Source organism: Sceloporus occidentalis, unplaced genomic scaffold (assembly GCF_023333645.1).
Source record: "Sceloporus occidentalis isolate IW3139 unplaced genomic scaffold, rSceOcc1.0.p SCAF_8, whole genome shotgun sequence".
Lineage (NCBI taxonomy): Eukaryota > Metazoa > Chordata > Lepidosauria > Squamata > Phrynosomatidae > Sceloporus > Sceloporus occidentalis.
In genome coordinates this window covers 32,858,567-32,874,747 of record NW_028316988.1, presented here as the reverse complement: position 1 = coordinate 32,874,747, position 16,181 = coordinate 32,858,567, and the positions used below count along the sequence as shown (strand labels likewise).

Sequence of the window (16,181 nt, the reverse complement as noted above, 5' to 3'; positions counted from 1 at the left end):
CCAGGAGGAATGTGTCACATGCAAATCCGTGAGCAATCTCTGGTTCCTCTGCATTGCTTTAAAGACACCTAAGGATGTGCTGGGTGAAGTTCCCAGGAAAATGCTGTGTGGTCACAGCATGCTACGTACGAAGCATTGATTTTCAGTTCCAAACGAGTGTCAAGTTGCCGTCACAACCTAGGTGTCCATCAATCCCTTCAGAAGGGGCTTATCTGGGCAACTTGTCTATGCCTCAGCTTTCAAGGCAATGGGGCGTTTCTGAGGTCATGTTGACCCTCTTCTGGATGCTGATGCATACAAGGCCAGCATGACTGTACTCTTGCCCACAGACTTGGAAATTTGCAGAGGTTACAAGAACTGAATTGAAGGCATGTGCAGACACACTTCCATCTCAGCTAGAGTTCCAGCCATGCAGCAACTGGCCCAGGAGCCAGGGTTTGCATGCAAGGAGCTCCACCCTGGAACAGAGCTGGTTTGATGTGGAGGTCAGGTGGCGCCTGGGCCACATGAGGACAGTATTGTGGGTCACCTGTTCAAGAAATAAGAGACCTCTTTGGGGCCTTAAATGGTCCAGAGAGAGCCCAAACCTTTCATTCTGACCCTTTCCCTTAGAAATGATGCCATCGAAGGGACTGAGCCAGACCACTAGCATCCCTCTGCCCCAAATAGCAGATGAAAGGGCTGGCAGAGAGTGCCAACAGGAGTGAAGGTTAGGGGTGTGGGTACCTGCTGTCTGCTGAGGCGGGGGGTGCGGTCCATCCTCCGAGGCGGCCAGAGCTTCCAGTGCCTGCAGGGTGGAGACCAGTGCATCGTCCAGATCCTGCGCATGGTCCTTGACCGTCCTTGTCTGCACGCTGTCGATGAGTGTCACTGGGATTTCGTCGTAGAGGAGCCCACAGAGGTGTCGTCCAGACTCCTGGCTTTGGGCTGCTGCCGCTGCCGCCACCACTGCCACAGCCGCCGCTCGGCGCTTGGAGTCGTCCTCGTCTGAGCTGTTGTCCCGGAAGCCAGGCGGAGGGGCAGCGATGGCCGGGAGCAGGGCGGTGGTCTCATCCTCCTCGTCACTCCCAGGTGGCGGGAGGGACGTCAGGTCCACCACCGTGTTGTCACGGGAGGCGGGGTTGCCACCCTTGCGAGAGGTGCTGAGGGCGGATGATATGGAGTTGGCAGCAGTGGCAGCCCCTTGGCCCCCCTTGACTTTGGCTTTGCAGGAGTCACAGTAGAATTGGACAGAGCGGCTGTGGCCGTGGCCATCCATGGTGTGTGCACGGGTACGGTTGGCCCGGCGCTTCCGGTCCAGGCCATCCGGGTCATAGTCCTGGGTGACCCCCTCGTAGTCCTGCCCGGAGCTCTTGGGGGTCGGGTCAGACTTGGTCCGGGGCCGGGACTCCTCAAAGAAGATCAGGTTTTCATTGATGTCCGTCCGGTTCTTGCGTTCCTTCCTCTGCTCCCGCATGTGCAGGTAGCAAAAGCGGACGAGCTCCGAGTCCGAGTCCACGGGATCTCGGGGGGTGCGCTCGCAGGGGCTGGGGAGAGGGCCACCCAGGACCCTGCTCTCTTTCTTTCCCAGGTGCCCCATGGGGGCAGGCCGGTGGCTGGCAGGCGGCGCATTGGCATAATCTAAAAGGAAGAGGAATGGGAGCGTTAGGACTCTGCCTGGCTGGAAGGAAAGATCGGAGCCTGCAGGGCGTCACCTGCTCCTTCTCTCCCTCTCCTCCACCCAAAAGCTGCAGGGTGCTTCCTCCCCCTAAGTCCCACTGCTGTTTAGTGGCTGCCCACCGGGCATCCTCTCCATTTCTTATGCATACCTAAGTTCCTTTGTGCATATGGCTGTTTATGGGTTATTTTGGGAGTGTGTGTGTAGAATTTGTATCCCACTGAATATTACAGAATTCAAATAAATAGCTCTGTTGGTCTGGAAAATCAGTATGCAAAGGAATCTTTTCTCCAATGGTCTACAACCAAGCCCTCAAATACAATTGCTTCTGCTCACACCCGCAACAGGGACGCCAAACTATACATGCCAATATATATGTGGCAAGACTTGTACCCAGGACTAATTTATTACAGAAGAGACTGAAAACAGAAAATGAGAGCTCTCCACTTACAGCTCCCAGCTGAGACAAATGTAGCATCAATGAACTACAACCCATTCTGGGCTGTGCAATCCTGCCCTTTCAAGGACTCTTGGTGGCAGGCTTTTACTTGCCAACAGACAGCCTCAAACAGTTATTTAACTACAGGAGGATACACAACACAGATGTGGACACCAGTACAAAGCCTTGCCACAAACCCAGATGCCAGATCTTTCTCCACATCTATTCAGGAAATTTTATCACAGGCCCTAATTACATCAACCCCCCCCCCCCCCCATATGAGAGGTGCTTTCACTTGCTCATCTTCCAAAGTGATTTATGCCATACTATGCCAGCAGTGCCCTCAGTACTCTACGTTGGGCAAACAGGCCAGTCCCTGTGCCAGAGGATAAATGGACATAAATCAGACATTAGGAACGGGAATATATAAAAAACAGTTGTGAAACACTTCAGTCTTCCTAAGTAGTCCATCTCAGACCTTGGAACAGCAGTCCTTGAATAAAAAGACAACAAAGGAAGATTGGAAAGAGAAACAGCAGAAATTGGAAATTATCCACAGACTCCATGCCATCAGCATTGGGTTAAACAGAGGCAATGGTTTCATGGTAAACTGCGTAAATTTCAGCATTATCTTATCCCATCCTCATGAGGGCATCCTTAAACAGTTCATCACATCTCCTCTTGAGTTCCCACACTATGTTCCAATACTCATTCATATGGTTATCTACTCTCCTTGGCTTTAGGCAACAGCCTTCCTCCTGCCTTTGTCCCCCAACAAAACTGAACTTGTCATCTCATATCCATGGCCACAAAGTTTTGCATTTCAATAGGCATTCTGCGCACAACTTCTTTCTTTCAGTCAGTCTCAAACAGTGTTACAAGATCACTTTGCATACTGAATATTACTGAAGCAGGCTTACTGAAGATATGATGCCATTGCATTTCACTCCACATTGCATGTAAAATGTTGTGCGTTGCTGCACCTGGTGCACTGACTGCATGTCTGTACATAGTTGTGTATTTTTCATCAATGCATGATATGCATTTGGCTGTGCAACATGCCAATTCTGCAATGAGGTGGCTCAGTGCAACTGAGGTGAGCATAAACTTGCTCTATGTCTCTTTGGTGCAGGATCTCAGCTGCCCTGTTCCCATCTTCCCCTTCCCCCTCTGGGTCAGTCTCTCTCCAGCCACCTTGGGTGAGAGGCACCCAATGGGGTGGCAGTGAGGAGCAGAGAAGCCTCGGTCTGCCCCAGCAAGAGGAGGATGCCTGCTGGGCACCACCACCCTCTGCCCCTGCCAACACCAGCCCTGAGAAGATAGGGGCAGCAGCAGCAGCAGCAGGAGGAGGAGGAGGAGGAGGCAGCTGTAGCAGCGCAAAGAGGAGAGCTGGAAACGTACCTGCCTTGATAATTGGAGGCGGGGGCGGTGGGGGCTGGCTGGCATGGCGGGCAAAGATCATCCTCTTGGAGTCCACCAGAAGGCGGCAGTAGCCAGCTATCAGGCCAGCGAAGTTTGTGGCCTCCGGCCATTCCATGAGAAGCACCAGTGGCTGGAAAGGAAGAAGGAGGAGATGCGAGAGCAGAGCTGGATCTGAATGGAAGGCAGCAAGATCCCTCTCCCACCTGCTGCAGGGGAGCCCTCAGCCAGAGGAGGCTGGCACTGCCATGGAGGAGGAGCAGTGCCTTTGCTGAACCAACACCATCCTCCCTAGGCCAGCCATGCTCAGCCCTGGCAGGAAGGAGGAGATGCCACCCCAGCCCCGAAGGAGGCCACAGATCCACACCTGCTGCGCGGAGGAGGGACAGGAGCAGGGGCACGTTGAGTCATCTTGCCCTTCCTTAGCGGAGAAGGGCATCAACCAGGAACATCGCACAGCTCCCAACTTACCTTTTGATGAAATCCACCCACGGTGGGCGGCAACAATGGAAGCCTTCCAGGCCCATGGGTCGTTCCCACCAGATCCCAACATGCAATAGGAGAGAGAAGTTCTTTCCTCGAACGTCCTAGTTAGAGGCCACAGCAGCCTTGAAAACATAGCTTGGCAAAGTGCTGCCCTCCATCTATGGCTGAGCAGCAAATCCCACCCAGTGGCTGGCGCTCCTTTCCCCAGGGGAAGAAGACAAGTGCCTGCCTGGGCAGACCATACTTTGCATGCCTCCGGGAGGCTCAGAAAGGGGGGCTGCTGGTGACCATGGGTTCCCCTCCTTTCTGCCAAGTCCTGGAACCTCTGTGACAAAAGGTGGTCACAGGAGGAGGGCTACAGCTGCACTTATGTGCCTCTCGTGCTTTTGGATGGTGCACTTCCTTCCTCCTGGGCCCAGGGCTGCAGGGAGGGCGCCCATTTCACCATCCTCTTGGCATAGAAGGTTGCTCTTGGGTCGCAAGTCACCACATATGTGCATACCCAAGCCATGATGTAAAGAACTTGGTTATTAAGAATGTACAAAATTTGCATTAAGTGTCTTTTAAAGAAAAAGGCAGGGTAAGTTGTGGTGCCTCTTTGGGATACATAGAAGCAGGGGCCAGACCCATCTGAGTGGCAGCTGGGACCCAAGGGAAGAAACTGACACAAGGCTCCATGGGAGGAAAGGCCATCTGGATTGGGCTGCTGAGTGCCAGGGCTGTCCTGCCCCATCCTTGCAGGAGGAGAGCTACCAGGGCCTGCCTGGCACAGCTAATTAGCAGGCTTTAGCCCCAAGCCCCAGCGTTTGGGGACTTGCAAGGCGAGGCTCTTAAGAGTGATGATCACAGCAACAGTTTGAGCCAGGAGCCTGAATAGAGTGGGAGGGGGGTTGCCTTGCGGTCCTCCCAATCTCCTAATTGGGCAAAACAGAAAAGTAGGAAGAGAAGAAAGTTGGCAAGGCTCAGAAGATTCCTCCCGCTCTAGGAAACAAGAAACAGCACTAAGGAGCATAGATGTCTCATATGGGGGTTCTCTGCAGATCTTCCGCCCACTTCTGCCTCTCTCCTGACTTCAAAGGATTCCTGGACTGATTTCATCTCTTTCTCACACAGCATCCTTGGGCCTTCCTGAGGCCTGTTTCAGAACAGAAGCACTGCTTTGAGCTTCACCATCCTGGAAGGGGGCTTCTCTTGCTCCTCTGAGAGGTTTTGCCCCCCCAAGTGATGGAGGACCCCACAGGCTCTGCTTCTTGCCCCTTTAACCAACAGCAGCCTTTCCCTCTCCTGCTGCCAGGACCCCAGTGCCCCATGGATGTTTGCAAAGCTTCCTCCAAGCTTCTCTCTCGGCTTGTTCTGCTCATTGCCAGGGAAAGGAAAGGCCCAATGGAGCTCAGGCTGAGTGGTGCAGGACTCACCCAATCCAGTTCTCCTTTGGCACTGTATACGGCAGAGCCCACCACCCTGAGCACAAGCGAAGTGAGCAGGAGTCAAGGCTCCTTTTCCCTGGACCAAGTCTTGCTGTGACTGGCCCTCCTGGCAGGTAAGCAGGAAGGAAGCCTTAGTGGGGTCCTGGACTGACTTTGGCCTGACTGCTTTGCCAGCTGCTCCTGGCTCTCCCAGAGGCTGGTTTCTTGAATCCATTTTACATACAGAACCCACATCTAGCCCCCCCCCCCCCATGTGATAGACAGGATGCAGTGGCGAGAGGCATTGGGGACCTACCTTGGCATCCAGGATGCTGGTTTCCACCCGTGCCACCCCCTGGTTTTCCCTGAAGAGCTGGATCTTGCTGACCTTGCTGAACTCAGACAGCACAGTGGTCAGGTTGGTCTTCAGGTCAATGACGTGGCTGATGCCATGGCGGGGGCCCACCAGAAGCGTGGTGGCCGGCTGCTTCTCATCCTGTGCAGAGTTTAGGTGCCAATTAAAGTCCGGATGGATGGCAGGCAAGCAGGCAGGCAGGCAGGCAGGAGGTTGCCAGGCTGTGAAGCCATCCCAAAGCCACCATCCCTTCCCTTCCCCCCACACCTGGAACTAAAGGCTTTTGTTGTTGTTAAGCCTTAGCCATTTGCTCACTGCTTGGGTGCAAAGTGGGCAGGAGGGTCCTGCCCAACAGAAAGGCTCCTTGTATTCGTGCTTGAAAGGTTTAGAGGTGTAAAAGAAAGAAGGGAGGATGGACAAGAGCAAATGCACTGGAAGTATGGGAGACATTCTGAGGGAGAGGGGGTCTGACTGGCCTAAGACCCAGCCCCACAGGAGCCCCCACTTCTGCCCCTGGGAAATGGTGGGGCAGCAGTTGCTCTGACCCCAGCCTCCCTCCCACTGGTTCAACCAACCGTACCAGTCCCACAGTGTTGAAGAGGACGCCTGCAAAGGTTGGCAGCTCATTCAGGATGCGCAAGTACTGGAGCTTTGCTTGAGTAGTGGAGACCTGTGGAGACACATCAGGAGCACAAGGATGATGCAGGCAAATGCGCCCATTCCCCTGCCACTGGAGGGCAAGGCTGTGGGTGCTGCTCCTTCCCCAGAGGAGAAGGCAGAAAAGGCTTTCCATGGTCAGCAGAAGAAGGAGATAGAGGCCTCTGGGCATCCAACTGCAGCACTTGGCAAGAGAGGGGGGACCACCCAGAGAAAAACTGCATCAAAGGGCTGCTGTTGCAAGAGAAATAGAAGGAGCTTCCTGCTGTTGGTTTGGCACACAAGGAACACCACGCCTTCCTGTCCCCTCTTGTGGCTGAGTTTAAGCTTTGTTCAGCATTGCCACAACTGACTTTTTGCACAAGTTGCACCCTGGATGCAGCCAGTGGTGTGTGTGGTTGCATGCATGCATTCATGCATGTGCACACAGAGAGGAAGAGAAACTGAGGAAAGCTCTTCATGTATCTGCTGAAGTAGTGGACTCTAGCACAGGACAACATGCACCGTTATGCTGCTGATTGCCTTTAAGTGCCAGAAAATACACTGCTACTTTTGCTGCCAAAGACCAGTGTGGTTGACGCTATTAAATGCATTTCCTTTTAGTGACCTTTCATTGCTTTTGGCTGCCTTTGTAGGGTGGCCTTTGTGGGATACACAGTCCTATAGGGTACGGACAGATTATTATTACAAAGAAGGGGGACATGACACTCAGTGCTCCTCACCAGGGGGATGGGGCATTGGATGACTCCACTGTGATCCCCAAATCAGTAAAGAAAGGCCCCTCCCTCAGTATTGGAAGCAGAGAAAGCACAGACTACATCTACACTTCACAGTTAATGCAGTTTGACACCACTTTACCTGCCATGACTCCATGCTATGGAACTCAGGGATTTGTAGTTTTGTGAGATCTTTAGCCTTCTCTATCAGAGAGCTCTGGTGCCACAAGAAACTACAAATCCCAGGACTATAGGATGGGGCAATGGCAGTTAAAGCGGTGTCAAGCTGCATTAATTCTGTAGTGTGTCAGCAGACACAGTCTTGGCTGCAAGAAAATGCAAGCAAAACAAGCTGCCAGTGTGTTCGGAAATGGCTTCAAATGCCACTCTTCACAACAAATTGTGTGTATGTGGGGCAGGGAGTTAGCTCCTAGGCTTTGATGTTCTGACAGATACGCTTTCATTACAGATCAGCCTATTAAATTTACTTTAAGAAATAAAACAGGCAACAGATTAAGTTTAAACTCGTTCACGTGCCTTTTGAACCATCCTTCTGTCTTAATTATTTCAAGGGAAACTGAGCAGTGTGCAGGTGAAGGCAGGGAGCAAGACGGCTGCCACAGAAAAGGAGGGCACACATTTTGAGGGCCTTTTCTTGCAGTCTGCATTGGTCAGGGAACCCTGGTAGCCAGTGCATCCTCCGCCGAACTAGTTGTCCATTGTGAAGGCCAGCCCCCCTCCCCAGGCATGGCAAGGGAGAGGGCAGCCCTGCCAGGTGGAACTTGCCTTGGTGCCACACGGTGGCTGGTTCTGGTGGGCCTTCAGCTGCTGGGAGAGAGACTTCCGCAGGCTCTTGTCCTTGATGCCCTGCAGCAGGGAGGGTGGCAGGAAGGGCTCCAGGCCCCACTCCTTCCTGGGAAGGGAGAGAAGAGGGGAAAGAGCAAGGTCAGCAAGGCCCACGCAAGAGGAGGTGGATGGGCAGGAGGGGCATCCTGCCCACTTCACCCCCTGCGGCCCATGCTTCTGGAGGAGAGAGCGGGCAATGGAGGGGCATGGAGCTGTTGATCACCACTAATAAACATGGCATTTTAATAAAAACAACCAAAAATCTGATCAAGCAAGAAAAGCCCAAACCCACGCTGTGTAAGGAAGTGGCTCAAATACCCAAGGCATATTTGCCCTTAGGATGCCTCAGAAGAGATGGGGGGCAGGTGGTGGGGAGAAGGGGCTATGCAGGCAAGGAATAAGGCCAGGATGAGGTTTCCTGTCCTCTCTCCAGAGAGCATTGGGATCTTGCCAAGGCCCTTCAGAAAGGGACCCCCAGGAGGATGCAGGTGGGGGGCAGCATGGGGCAGTGGCTGGAAGAGAGACGGTGGGGGGGTTGGGAAGAAGAAAGCTGCTTGCCAGGGAGAGGGATGGCACCCAGTGCCTTCCCTGTCCCCCATCTGCAAAGCCCCTGATGGCCCCAAGAGGGAGGAAGTGATGGGGGGGCAGTCAGAACTCACTCAACGTTTTTGAGGGAGACCTTCTGGCTGGGGCGCGTGGCGGAGACAGTGATGTAGATGTGGAGGGCGGTCAGGCCCAGCAGCATCTCCGGCTTGGGCTCCATGCCAAAACGCTCCCGGATCACGTCGTTCCGGCTCTGGAAGGGGAAGGAGAGGCAGTGACACAGGATCCATGGCTTTGCTCTCAGGAGAGACCTCCACCCCACTGCACCCCATTGCCTGGCTTCTTGGATGCATGGCAGGAGGGGGGCAGAGAGCCTTCTACATCTGCTGTCCAGGTGAATCCCCTTCTCTTGCTCATCTTCACAGCCCCATCATCATCATTCAGAGGGGGAACAGGGATGGCCAGTTAGCCCTGACTACTATGCCACTGGCCACAAAGTTGGCCAGAATGAAGAGGCCCACCTGAGATACACCATCTTGTGGCCAGAACAATCAAAACCACAATTGCCCAGCTGCACCCAGGAAGGAGAGTTGCATGGAAGAGGACAGACGGATGGGTCTGGCGGATCAAGGAGCCACCCAGGTGGTGGGGAGTCTTGGAGGGCAGGAAAAGGCCCTCCTTCAGCCTTGTCCCTCCTCCCCCCCCTGCCCTTACCTGGATGTAGAGGTACTCAAAGGCGGCCGGGTCCCTCCGGAGCAGTTCTGCTGGCTCCTTGGGGAAGAAGCTGACGCGAAAGAGGCATCGCATGCCCTGGTAGTGGGTCCTCTGCACCACCTAGCGTGGGACAGGATGAGGCCGGTGGGGGGGAGGAATGTCCTCCAAGCCCAGGGGTCCTGGGGATGTTCTGGGGTCTCCTGCTGCTAATGGGGGAGAAGGCAGGGGGAGAGGGGTCCACCCCCAAGATCCACCAGTAGCTTACGTGGGCCAGCGGCTGCTTGTCTTGGAGTAGAAGGAACTTGTGGCTCTGCTCTGGGCTGGAGTACTCCAGCACTAGTGAGAAATGCTCAATGTGCCTCAAGGAGAGACGGTCCTGCAGGGTCATCATCACATCCTAGTGTCATGGTGGGTGGCACATGGGGTATGGAGAGAGAAAGAGAACGGTTTGTGAGGGGAAAGAGCTCCTCTGTACTGGGCCCCATAGCCTTCCGTAGAATCACAGAGGAGATCCCAAGGACCATCCAGTCCAAACCAATCCTGCCTAAGTCTAAGCCCTCTCTGTGACAAATGGCCATCCAGCCTCTGTTTGAAAATCTCCAGCAAGGCAGAGAGTTGCTGACCCCCTTCCCCTTTTTGGCCCAGGGAAGGCAAGATGTTGTGTTTTATCTTATTTATTCAAGGCAGCTCCCTACCTTGACAGTGGTTCGGCCGTCAAAAGTGAAAGACTTGATCTGCCCGTTCTCAAGGAAAACCTTCAGCACGTTGGGGATGAGGAGCAGAGCCTCCTTCTTCAGCATTTCCTACAAGGGGAAAGGAGGAGGGACAGTGTGCCTTGGGCCCCTATGAGTCCAGGGGCCACCAAAGCACCAGCAAGGAGGCCACGCGTGGCAGAAAAGGCAGGGGAAGCCACCCAGGTGGGCAAACATGAGAGAAAAAGAGGGGGGATGGAGTGAAGGTGCCTGCCAGTCATTTTATGCCAGCTCTGCCCCTACAAATGAGGGGCTCACATGCCCAGTGAGCAAGGGAGCTTTGGCTTTGACAGCATTCCACTCACTTGCCAGCTGTTGTCCCTTGGAGAAAGGGCCCACTCCCCTCTCGACCCTCACCCACAGCAGCTGTGATGCACATTGGGCATGTCGCTTTGCCACCTCTTTCTGCCATTAAGAGATTGTGGTCTCCAGGGTCTGGTTCTCCTCCAGAGGAGCTGGGAGCTGGCCAAGGTGTGAAGCCACCATGGCTGGGCTCCCCACTCCTCAGCGGATGCCGTCTGGACACCATTCCCTTTGGGGAAGAGGGGTGGAGGCTGGGCAGCCGAGAAAGAGCACATAAAAGCCCACAGCATTTGGCCACTCCTGGTGGGACCAGCTAGCCATGAGGGCTGCACTCTCCAGTTCTTCTCTGTCTCTCATCTGGGAGCTGTGACCAGAGCAGGATGAGACCTTTAGCCAGGGCCCTGCCAGGAACAATGGGACTTGGAGGGCAGCGCAGAAGCTGCGATGGGGTGGCTGCATTGGGCGAAGGGCAGGGGAGGGAACTTACTGGATCGGGCTCGCCAATGGTGACTTGTTCTGAAAAGCGAACCTTCACCGGATTGGAGCGCAGCTTTGCTTTCTTGGCAGCACTGATGAAGGCTGACTTGGGGGACTGCAAGGAAAGGCAAAGTCAGGTCACCCCCGTTGCCCACAAGAGCCAGATGGGAAGGCCAGAGGGGTCTGGGGCTCCCCTGTGCCTTGGTCAGAGGGTCAGAGAGAGTGAAGAGGGCAGGTAGGCAGGGAGGGAGGAAAGGAGGGAGCCTGCGGCAAAACCTTGACTGTGGGTCCCTGGAGGATCAGCTGTGTTACACCAAAAGAGGAACTTCCCGATGACCCCTTGCCTGGGGGGTCAGTGCCTGTCTCCCACCCATGGAGGTGCTTCACCCGAGGGAGCCTCAGTCTTAGGCATCTAGCAAAGGCCTCATCAGAGCAGCTCCATTGCCCAGGCTGGAGGGCTTGGAGGACCAAATCCCCACTGGGGAGACATAGACATTCTGATGCCTTGGTCTGGCACCCCTTTTGCTCTCTCCAGCTCTGGCCACTCTCTCTCAGCCGAGCCCACTTCGCAGGACTGTTGTGAGGTTCGACAGAGAGGGTGCCATTGCCCCACACACTCAGCTCATTCTGGGAAGGGAGACAGGATTGAGCAAGGAAGGTCTCCAGCAAGTGGCTGGGGCCACTTCTGGCAACTGGTCAGAACCTGGGGACCTTTGCATGGGTAGCTCAAGATGTCCACACAGTCTCCTTGGCTCATAACTTGGTGTGACTTTTTGGAGGGCTAGGGCTGGAATAAGCTAAGAGGCAGTACTCTGGCAAAGGGCCTGCTCCCCCATTTCCAGATGAGGGGACCCCCTCCCAAAGGGGCTTGGAAAAGGTCTGACCTCGCAGGTCTTTGAAGGGAAGACCAGAGCTGCCTGCCTGAGCCAGGTACCCGCCACTGGCTTTGCTAAATCCCGCAGCTGAACTCTCTTTTTCCTCCTCCTCTTGAGGAGGCCAAGGGGATTCTCGCGCCTCAGATCCCATCCACTTTGCCAAGATCAAAAAGCTCATCAAAGCAGAAACGACAGCTCATCTTCATTGCCGATGGCATGACAGTTCAATCTGTTCCGCTGCTCTGGGCTCTGGAGCACCAGGGCGCCCTCCTCGCTCTCAGCCACGGCTGGTCAAAGGCTCCAGCTGCCTGGCACTGAATGCAAATGCTGCCAGCCTCCTGGGGAGGGGAGGCCTTCCCTGGGGATCCCTGGCAGAGCAGGCCAGAGACTCACTCTCTCCTCCCATGCAGGCACATGCGCACAGAGGCAATTAGCCTTCCCAGGAGGTTCGCACATCGCCTCACCTGTTCTGGCCCAGCACAGCACTCTCTGGCAAAGCGCACATCCCTCTCTGCGAGGGCCCCAAGGAAATTCAGGGCCTGACAGTTCCCTGGCTGTTCCACTTTATGATTTCTGCCTCTTCTTGCCCCCCTTGAATGCTGCTGGCACCAGGGCTGGAGAGATGCCAGCCTCAAGTTGGGCAAGCACATCAGCCAGCGGACAAGATGGGCAGGTGGAAGAAGTGAGAGAGCAGACAGGGCCAAACAGGTGATGACTGGCATCTGGGCACCGCTATGGGGGCCTGGCAGTTAGGGGGTGCCCTCCTCCCCATGTCCCCAAAGCTGGGCTCTCACCTGGTGGGTCTGGAGCACAGTGAGCACCACGGACTCCTTGGCACCCCTACAAGAGAATGGGGGAAGTGAGTCAGGTGCATTCTCTGGAGGGAAATCCCCTGGCAGAAGGGCCCAAGGGGCTCCACAACCCTGGAAGCACTCCAGAGGGCCCCCCCGGCTGTCATCTGGGGCCACACAGCCTTTGCCAAGCCAGGACTTGGTGGCTGCTCTCAGGGCCCTTGGCCAGTCTTCAGAAGGGACCCTCCTTTGGCAGCATGAGGAACCCCTCCCCCCCACCGGGCCACAGAGGAGGGACCAGAGGAAGGGTCCCAAGCACAGCCATGCAGGTCTCAGTGGTGCATTTGTCACAACCTTGGAAGGCGGTCTGGGACAACAGGACAAACAGGGCCTGGGGAGAAAGCAGGGTAGAGCCTGGTATGTGCCAAGGGTGTGCTAGGGATGGTACACACACACACCTGTTGTCCTTTAAGTTCCAGCCTTCCCTTACCTGACAAGTTCTATGAATCTCTCTCTGGGGGCATCACTCACGTCCTCTTCATTTATGGCCAGGATCTGGTCCCCTGCCAGGAGCTTGTCCTCAGAAGGGCCCCCTGCCAAGAAAGTGTATGGGTGTGTGATATGTGTGTAAGTCCCCCATGGGATGGAGAGCACACCCTTTCCCCCTCATGCAGGGCAAGCAGTGGTCCTGCCCATTCTGGCCTGTGCCCACCCTCTGGCTGTCTCCCTTGGCCCACCTTTGTGCCCTCTGCCTCCTTGCTACCTCCACTTCTGCTTTCTCTGGCTCACCTGCACAGGTGGGGCCTCTCCTGGCACCAGTAGTCTCTCCGAGTGAAAAGCCCATGCCCACCCAACAGCCCCCACCCTGGGTGCCTTGGTCTTTGAATAATGCTGCTCTCACAGTGCCATTTCCCTGGTGCACGCGCATTCGCACACAGGCTCAGACCCAAGGCCTACCTGGAGTGACAGAGCGGACCACCACCGGCCTCTCGCTGCCAGCCACAAAGCCTAATCCGTAGAGGGGGTCACGCTGGATCTTCACCTGTCGGAGGGCATCTGAAGGCAGCTGACCACATTCCATATCATCCCAGCCCTCCTCTGGCATCACATGGCTGGGCAAGCGGATGGCACAGAGGAGAGAGAAAACAGCAAGGCCTCAGCGTGGGGGTCCGAAGCAAAATGAGTGGTCCTGAGACCCCCCCCTTCCTCCCTTCATTCCCAGGATGAGACCTGTGTCCCTCTTGGAGTAGAGAGCAGACCCACCCAATGGGGCTCTCAAGGAAGAGGGGGAGGCCAGAGCTATGAGCACTTGTCTCTTCCAGAGGAGACAAACACATCCTAGACTTTTCAGCCAGATGGGATCCCTCCACACCACACAATGACATTGCTATGATTCCACTTTAACTGCAACAGCAACATCCTATAAAATCCTGGGATCTTCAGTTTAGGGAGGGTTTCTTGCTCAGAAAGCTCTTCTGGTGCGCCACCATTCTACAAATCCCATGATTCCATAGGATGCAGCCAGCACTGTTAAAATGGAATCACAGCGCTGTAAGTCTGTAGTGTGAAAGGGCCTATAGGGTCCAGCGGGCAAAATCTCAGCATGCGGCTCCCATTGGTGTCTGAGGAGACTGCTTGGGAGGGACACCCCACATACACATTGGAAGCTATTCCCATAGATCTCACAATCAGGAGCTGCTTTGGAGGAAACAGTCAAGATCCAGCAGCTGGTTGGAGAGACTGCAGGCTGGCCCTTGGCCTCAGGAAGGGGCTCCCTGGAGATCTTAGGGCTTCTTCCTTCTGGGGATAATAATTTAGCATTCTTCCTCCCAGCCTTTCCTGGGGCCTCACTGGGGAGAGGCTGCATTTTTAGGCTGAATGCTGTTGCAGCTTTGCAGGCGCTGTCCAGCCCCATAATGGCTCTGCCTGCCTCGCACATCTCCAGAGCAAATTAATATTCCACCATTAGATTCCCACTGACAAGCTCCCTGATGAGATCCCAAGGAAGCCGCATCTCCAGTGCTGCTGCAGCACCTTCTGTGCAGCACCCACATTGGCACTCCTCTCCCTCCCCAACCCCTGGGTTGCAATGGGGCAGCAGCAATGGCAGCACGGAAAAGGCCCCATGGCCCCCTCCCCTTCCCACTCAATGAGACCCTCTGGGACCCCATTTGCAAGCCCCCTCCAGTCTGCAGAAAGCTCAGTGCACAATGGAAGGACTGATTCTGCTGCACTTTCTCCCCTCTTTCTTTGCCAACCTTGGTCTCCGCATTGGTCTTCCTCTCCGCCTTGTTAGATAAAGGTCTCTCATGGGTCCCAAGTTATTGTTGCAAACTGGTTGTCTGCCACCACCCCCACTCCACCCCACCAGCACTGCAACGTCTCCAGTGACTTTATAAAGTGTCCAAGGTAGACCCAAGGGAGGCACTGAGGGGTTTCTAAAATGACTAAATGGAGGCTGTTGTACTTTGGACATGAGATGAGACGGGGTGACTCACTGGGAATAGACTCACTGGGAGCAGGCCCTCTGCAACCCTCCGCCAGAGTCTGCAGCCCCTCCAAGAGCAGCAGTGCTTCACAGAAACAGCCAGAGAGTCCCAGGGAGGCCTGTGGGAAGTTAATTTGTTTTCAGCATCATGCGCTCTGAGAAACACAGCCTTTCTTTTTCTGAAGCCTGGAAGCTGCTGGGTTACTTATTTATACACCAAGGTGGAGGTAACAGTGAAGGACAAGTCTTACTGGAGATAATGGTGATGCAAAAACACACTGGGGCAGCCATGGAAGGAGGAAAACAGCACGGCCAAAAGTCAGGCTCCAGCGGCTGCTCCGTGGCTTGATGGGCAATGGGCACGTTCTGAGAGAGAATAGACCAGCAATAACCAATGCTTCCCAGGAGCCCAGGGCTTTGGCCTGCCTGCCTGAACCAAGGCCCAGTGTGGCCTCTGACTGCTGCCTTGGCCTCTGGGGAGCAATGTCCATTGGAAAAGATGGGAGATGGAAAGCTGAGCGCCCCCCCCCCCCCAATTCCTCACCTGTAAGAGAAGCAGCTTATCAGTACTAGTCAGGGCTGGCAAGGAAAGGTTGGTGCTAAGGGAAGCAGGGTGACCCCACTGCCCTTGGCCCGTGATGCTCCACACCTTTGTACTTGCTCTTCCGATTCTTGGTCCCCGGTCATAAGGAGGGATCAATCCCCCTTTCCCCCGACCATGGGATGGATTCCTTGGAAAGCAAATGTGACCTGGAGAGAGGCACCAAGATGCCCAGAGTGAAGCTAGCTGGATCACAAGCACAGCACTTTGGAAGGCAGCTCATTCTTCTTGCAAGCACTGGAGCTCAGCTTCCCGTTAAAAGGAACTTGAATCCTGCTTTCCCAAAGCCTTTCATATTTCTTTTATTTTGGCTTCTAGCTTCCGCTGTGCTAATTTCTAATTGTGCCTTGTTTACCATGTTTCTTTATGGTCGTGCTGGAAAATATTATGATGTTCTTTCCTTGACTGGGGGCTTCTGGGTACTGTAGACCCAAAAGGTAACTTACCCAAGCTCTGGAAACCCCACCATTGCAGAGGGGGAGTTATTTGCCTCAGGAGGATGGGGGTCCCTGGAGGGTGATTCTGCCTCTCTGGGTGTGGGATTCTGACACCCAAAAGTTGGATTTTGGAGGTTGGTGCAGGAAAGTTTCAAACAAATAAATACAGCCAAAAGCTCAGTGGCAAGATGTCTAAATCGAGGCTGTTTGCATGTCTTT

The 16,181-nt window shown here is 54.8% G+C and overlaps 1 protein-coding gene across 6 annotated transcripts in view; it reads right to left on the bottom strand.

Annotated features, from left to right (window-relative positions):
• The window catches only part of FRMPD3 (FERM and PDZ domain containing 3), a 43,668-nt gene that overhangs the window by 5,707 nt on the left and 21,780 nt on the right, over positions 1-16,181 (bottom strand). For 2 of the 6 annotated variants that reach the window (XM_089536072.1, XM_089536073.1), the window contains exons 2-15: positions 14,935-15,043; positions 13,394-13,548; positions 12,927-13,029; positions 12,440-12,485; positions 10,781-10,885; positions 9,934-10,041; positions 9,504-9,635; positions 9,239-9,358; positions 8,641-8,777; positions 7,922-8,048; positions 6,343-6,432; positions 5,724-5,903; positions 3,498-3,648; positions 727-1,620 (exon numbers count right to left, since the gene is read on the bottom strand). In XM_089536072.1, the coding sequence (XP_089392198.1) occupies positions 727-1,620; positions 3,498-3,648; positions 5,724-5,903; positions 6,343-6,432; positions 7,922-8,048; positions 8,641-8,777; positions 9,239-9,358; positions 9,504-9,635; positions 9,934-10,041; positions 10,781-10,885; positions 12,440-12,485; positions 12,927-13,029; positions 13,394-13,541 (2,341 nt within the window). In that variant the 5' untranslated portion in view covers positions 13,542-13,548; positions 14,935-15,043. Of the gene's footprint in view, positions 1-726; positions 1,621-3,497; positions 3,649-5,723; positions 5,904-6,342; positions 6,433-7,921; positions 8,049-8,640; positions 8,778-9,238; positions 9,359-9,503; positions 9,636-9,933; positions 10,042-10,780; positions 10,886-12,439; positions 12,486-12,926; positions 13,030-13,393; positions 13,549-14,934; positions 15,044-15,468; positions 15,586-16,181 lie in introns of those variants that run through there. The other 4 variants (XM_089536076.1, XM_089536071.1, XM_089536074.1 and 1 more) reach the window with 3 other exon arrangements.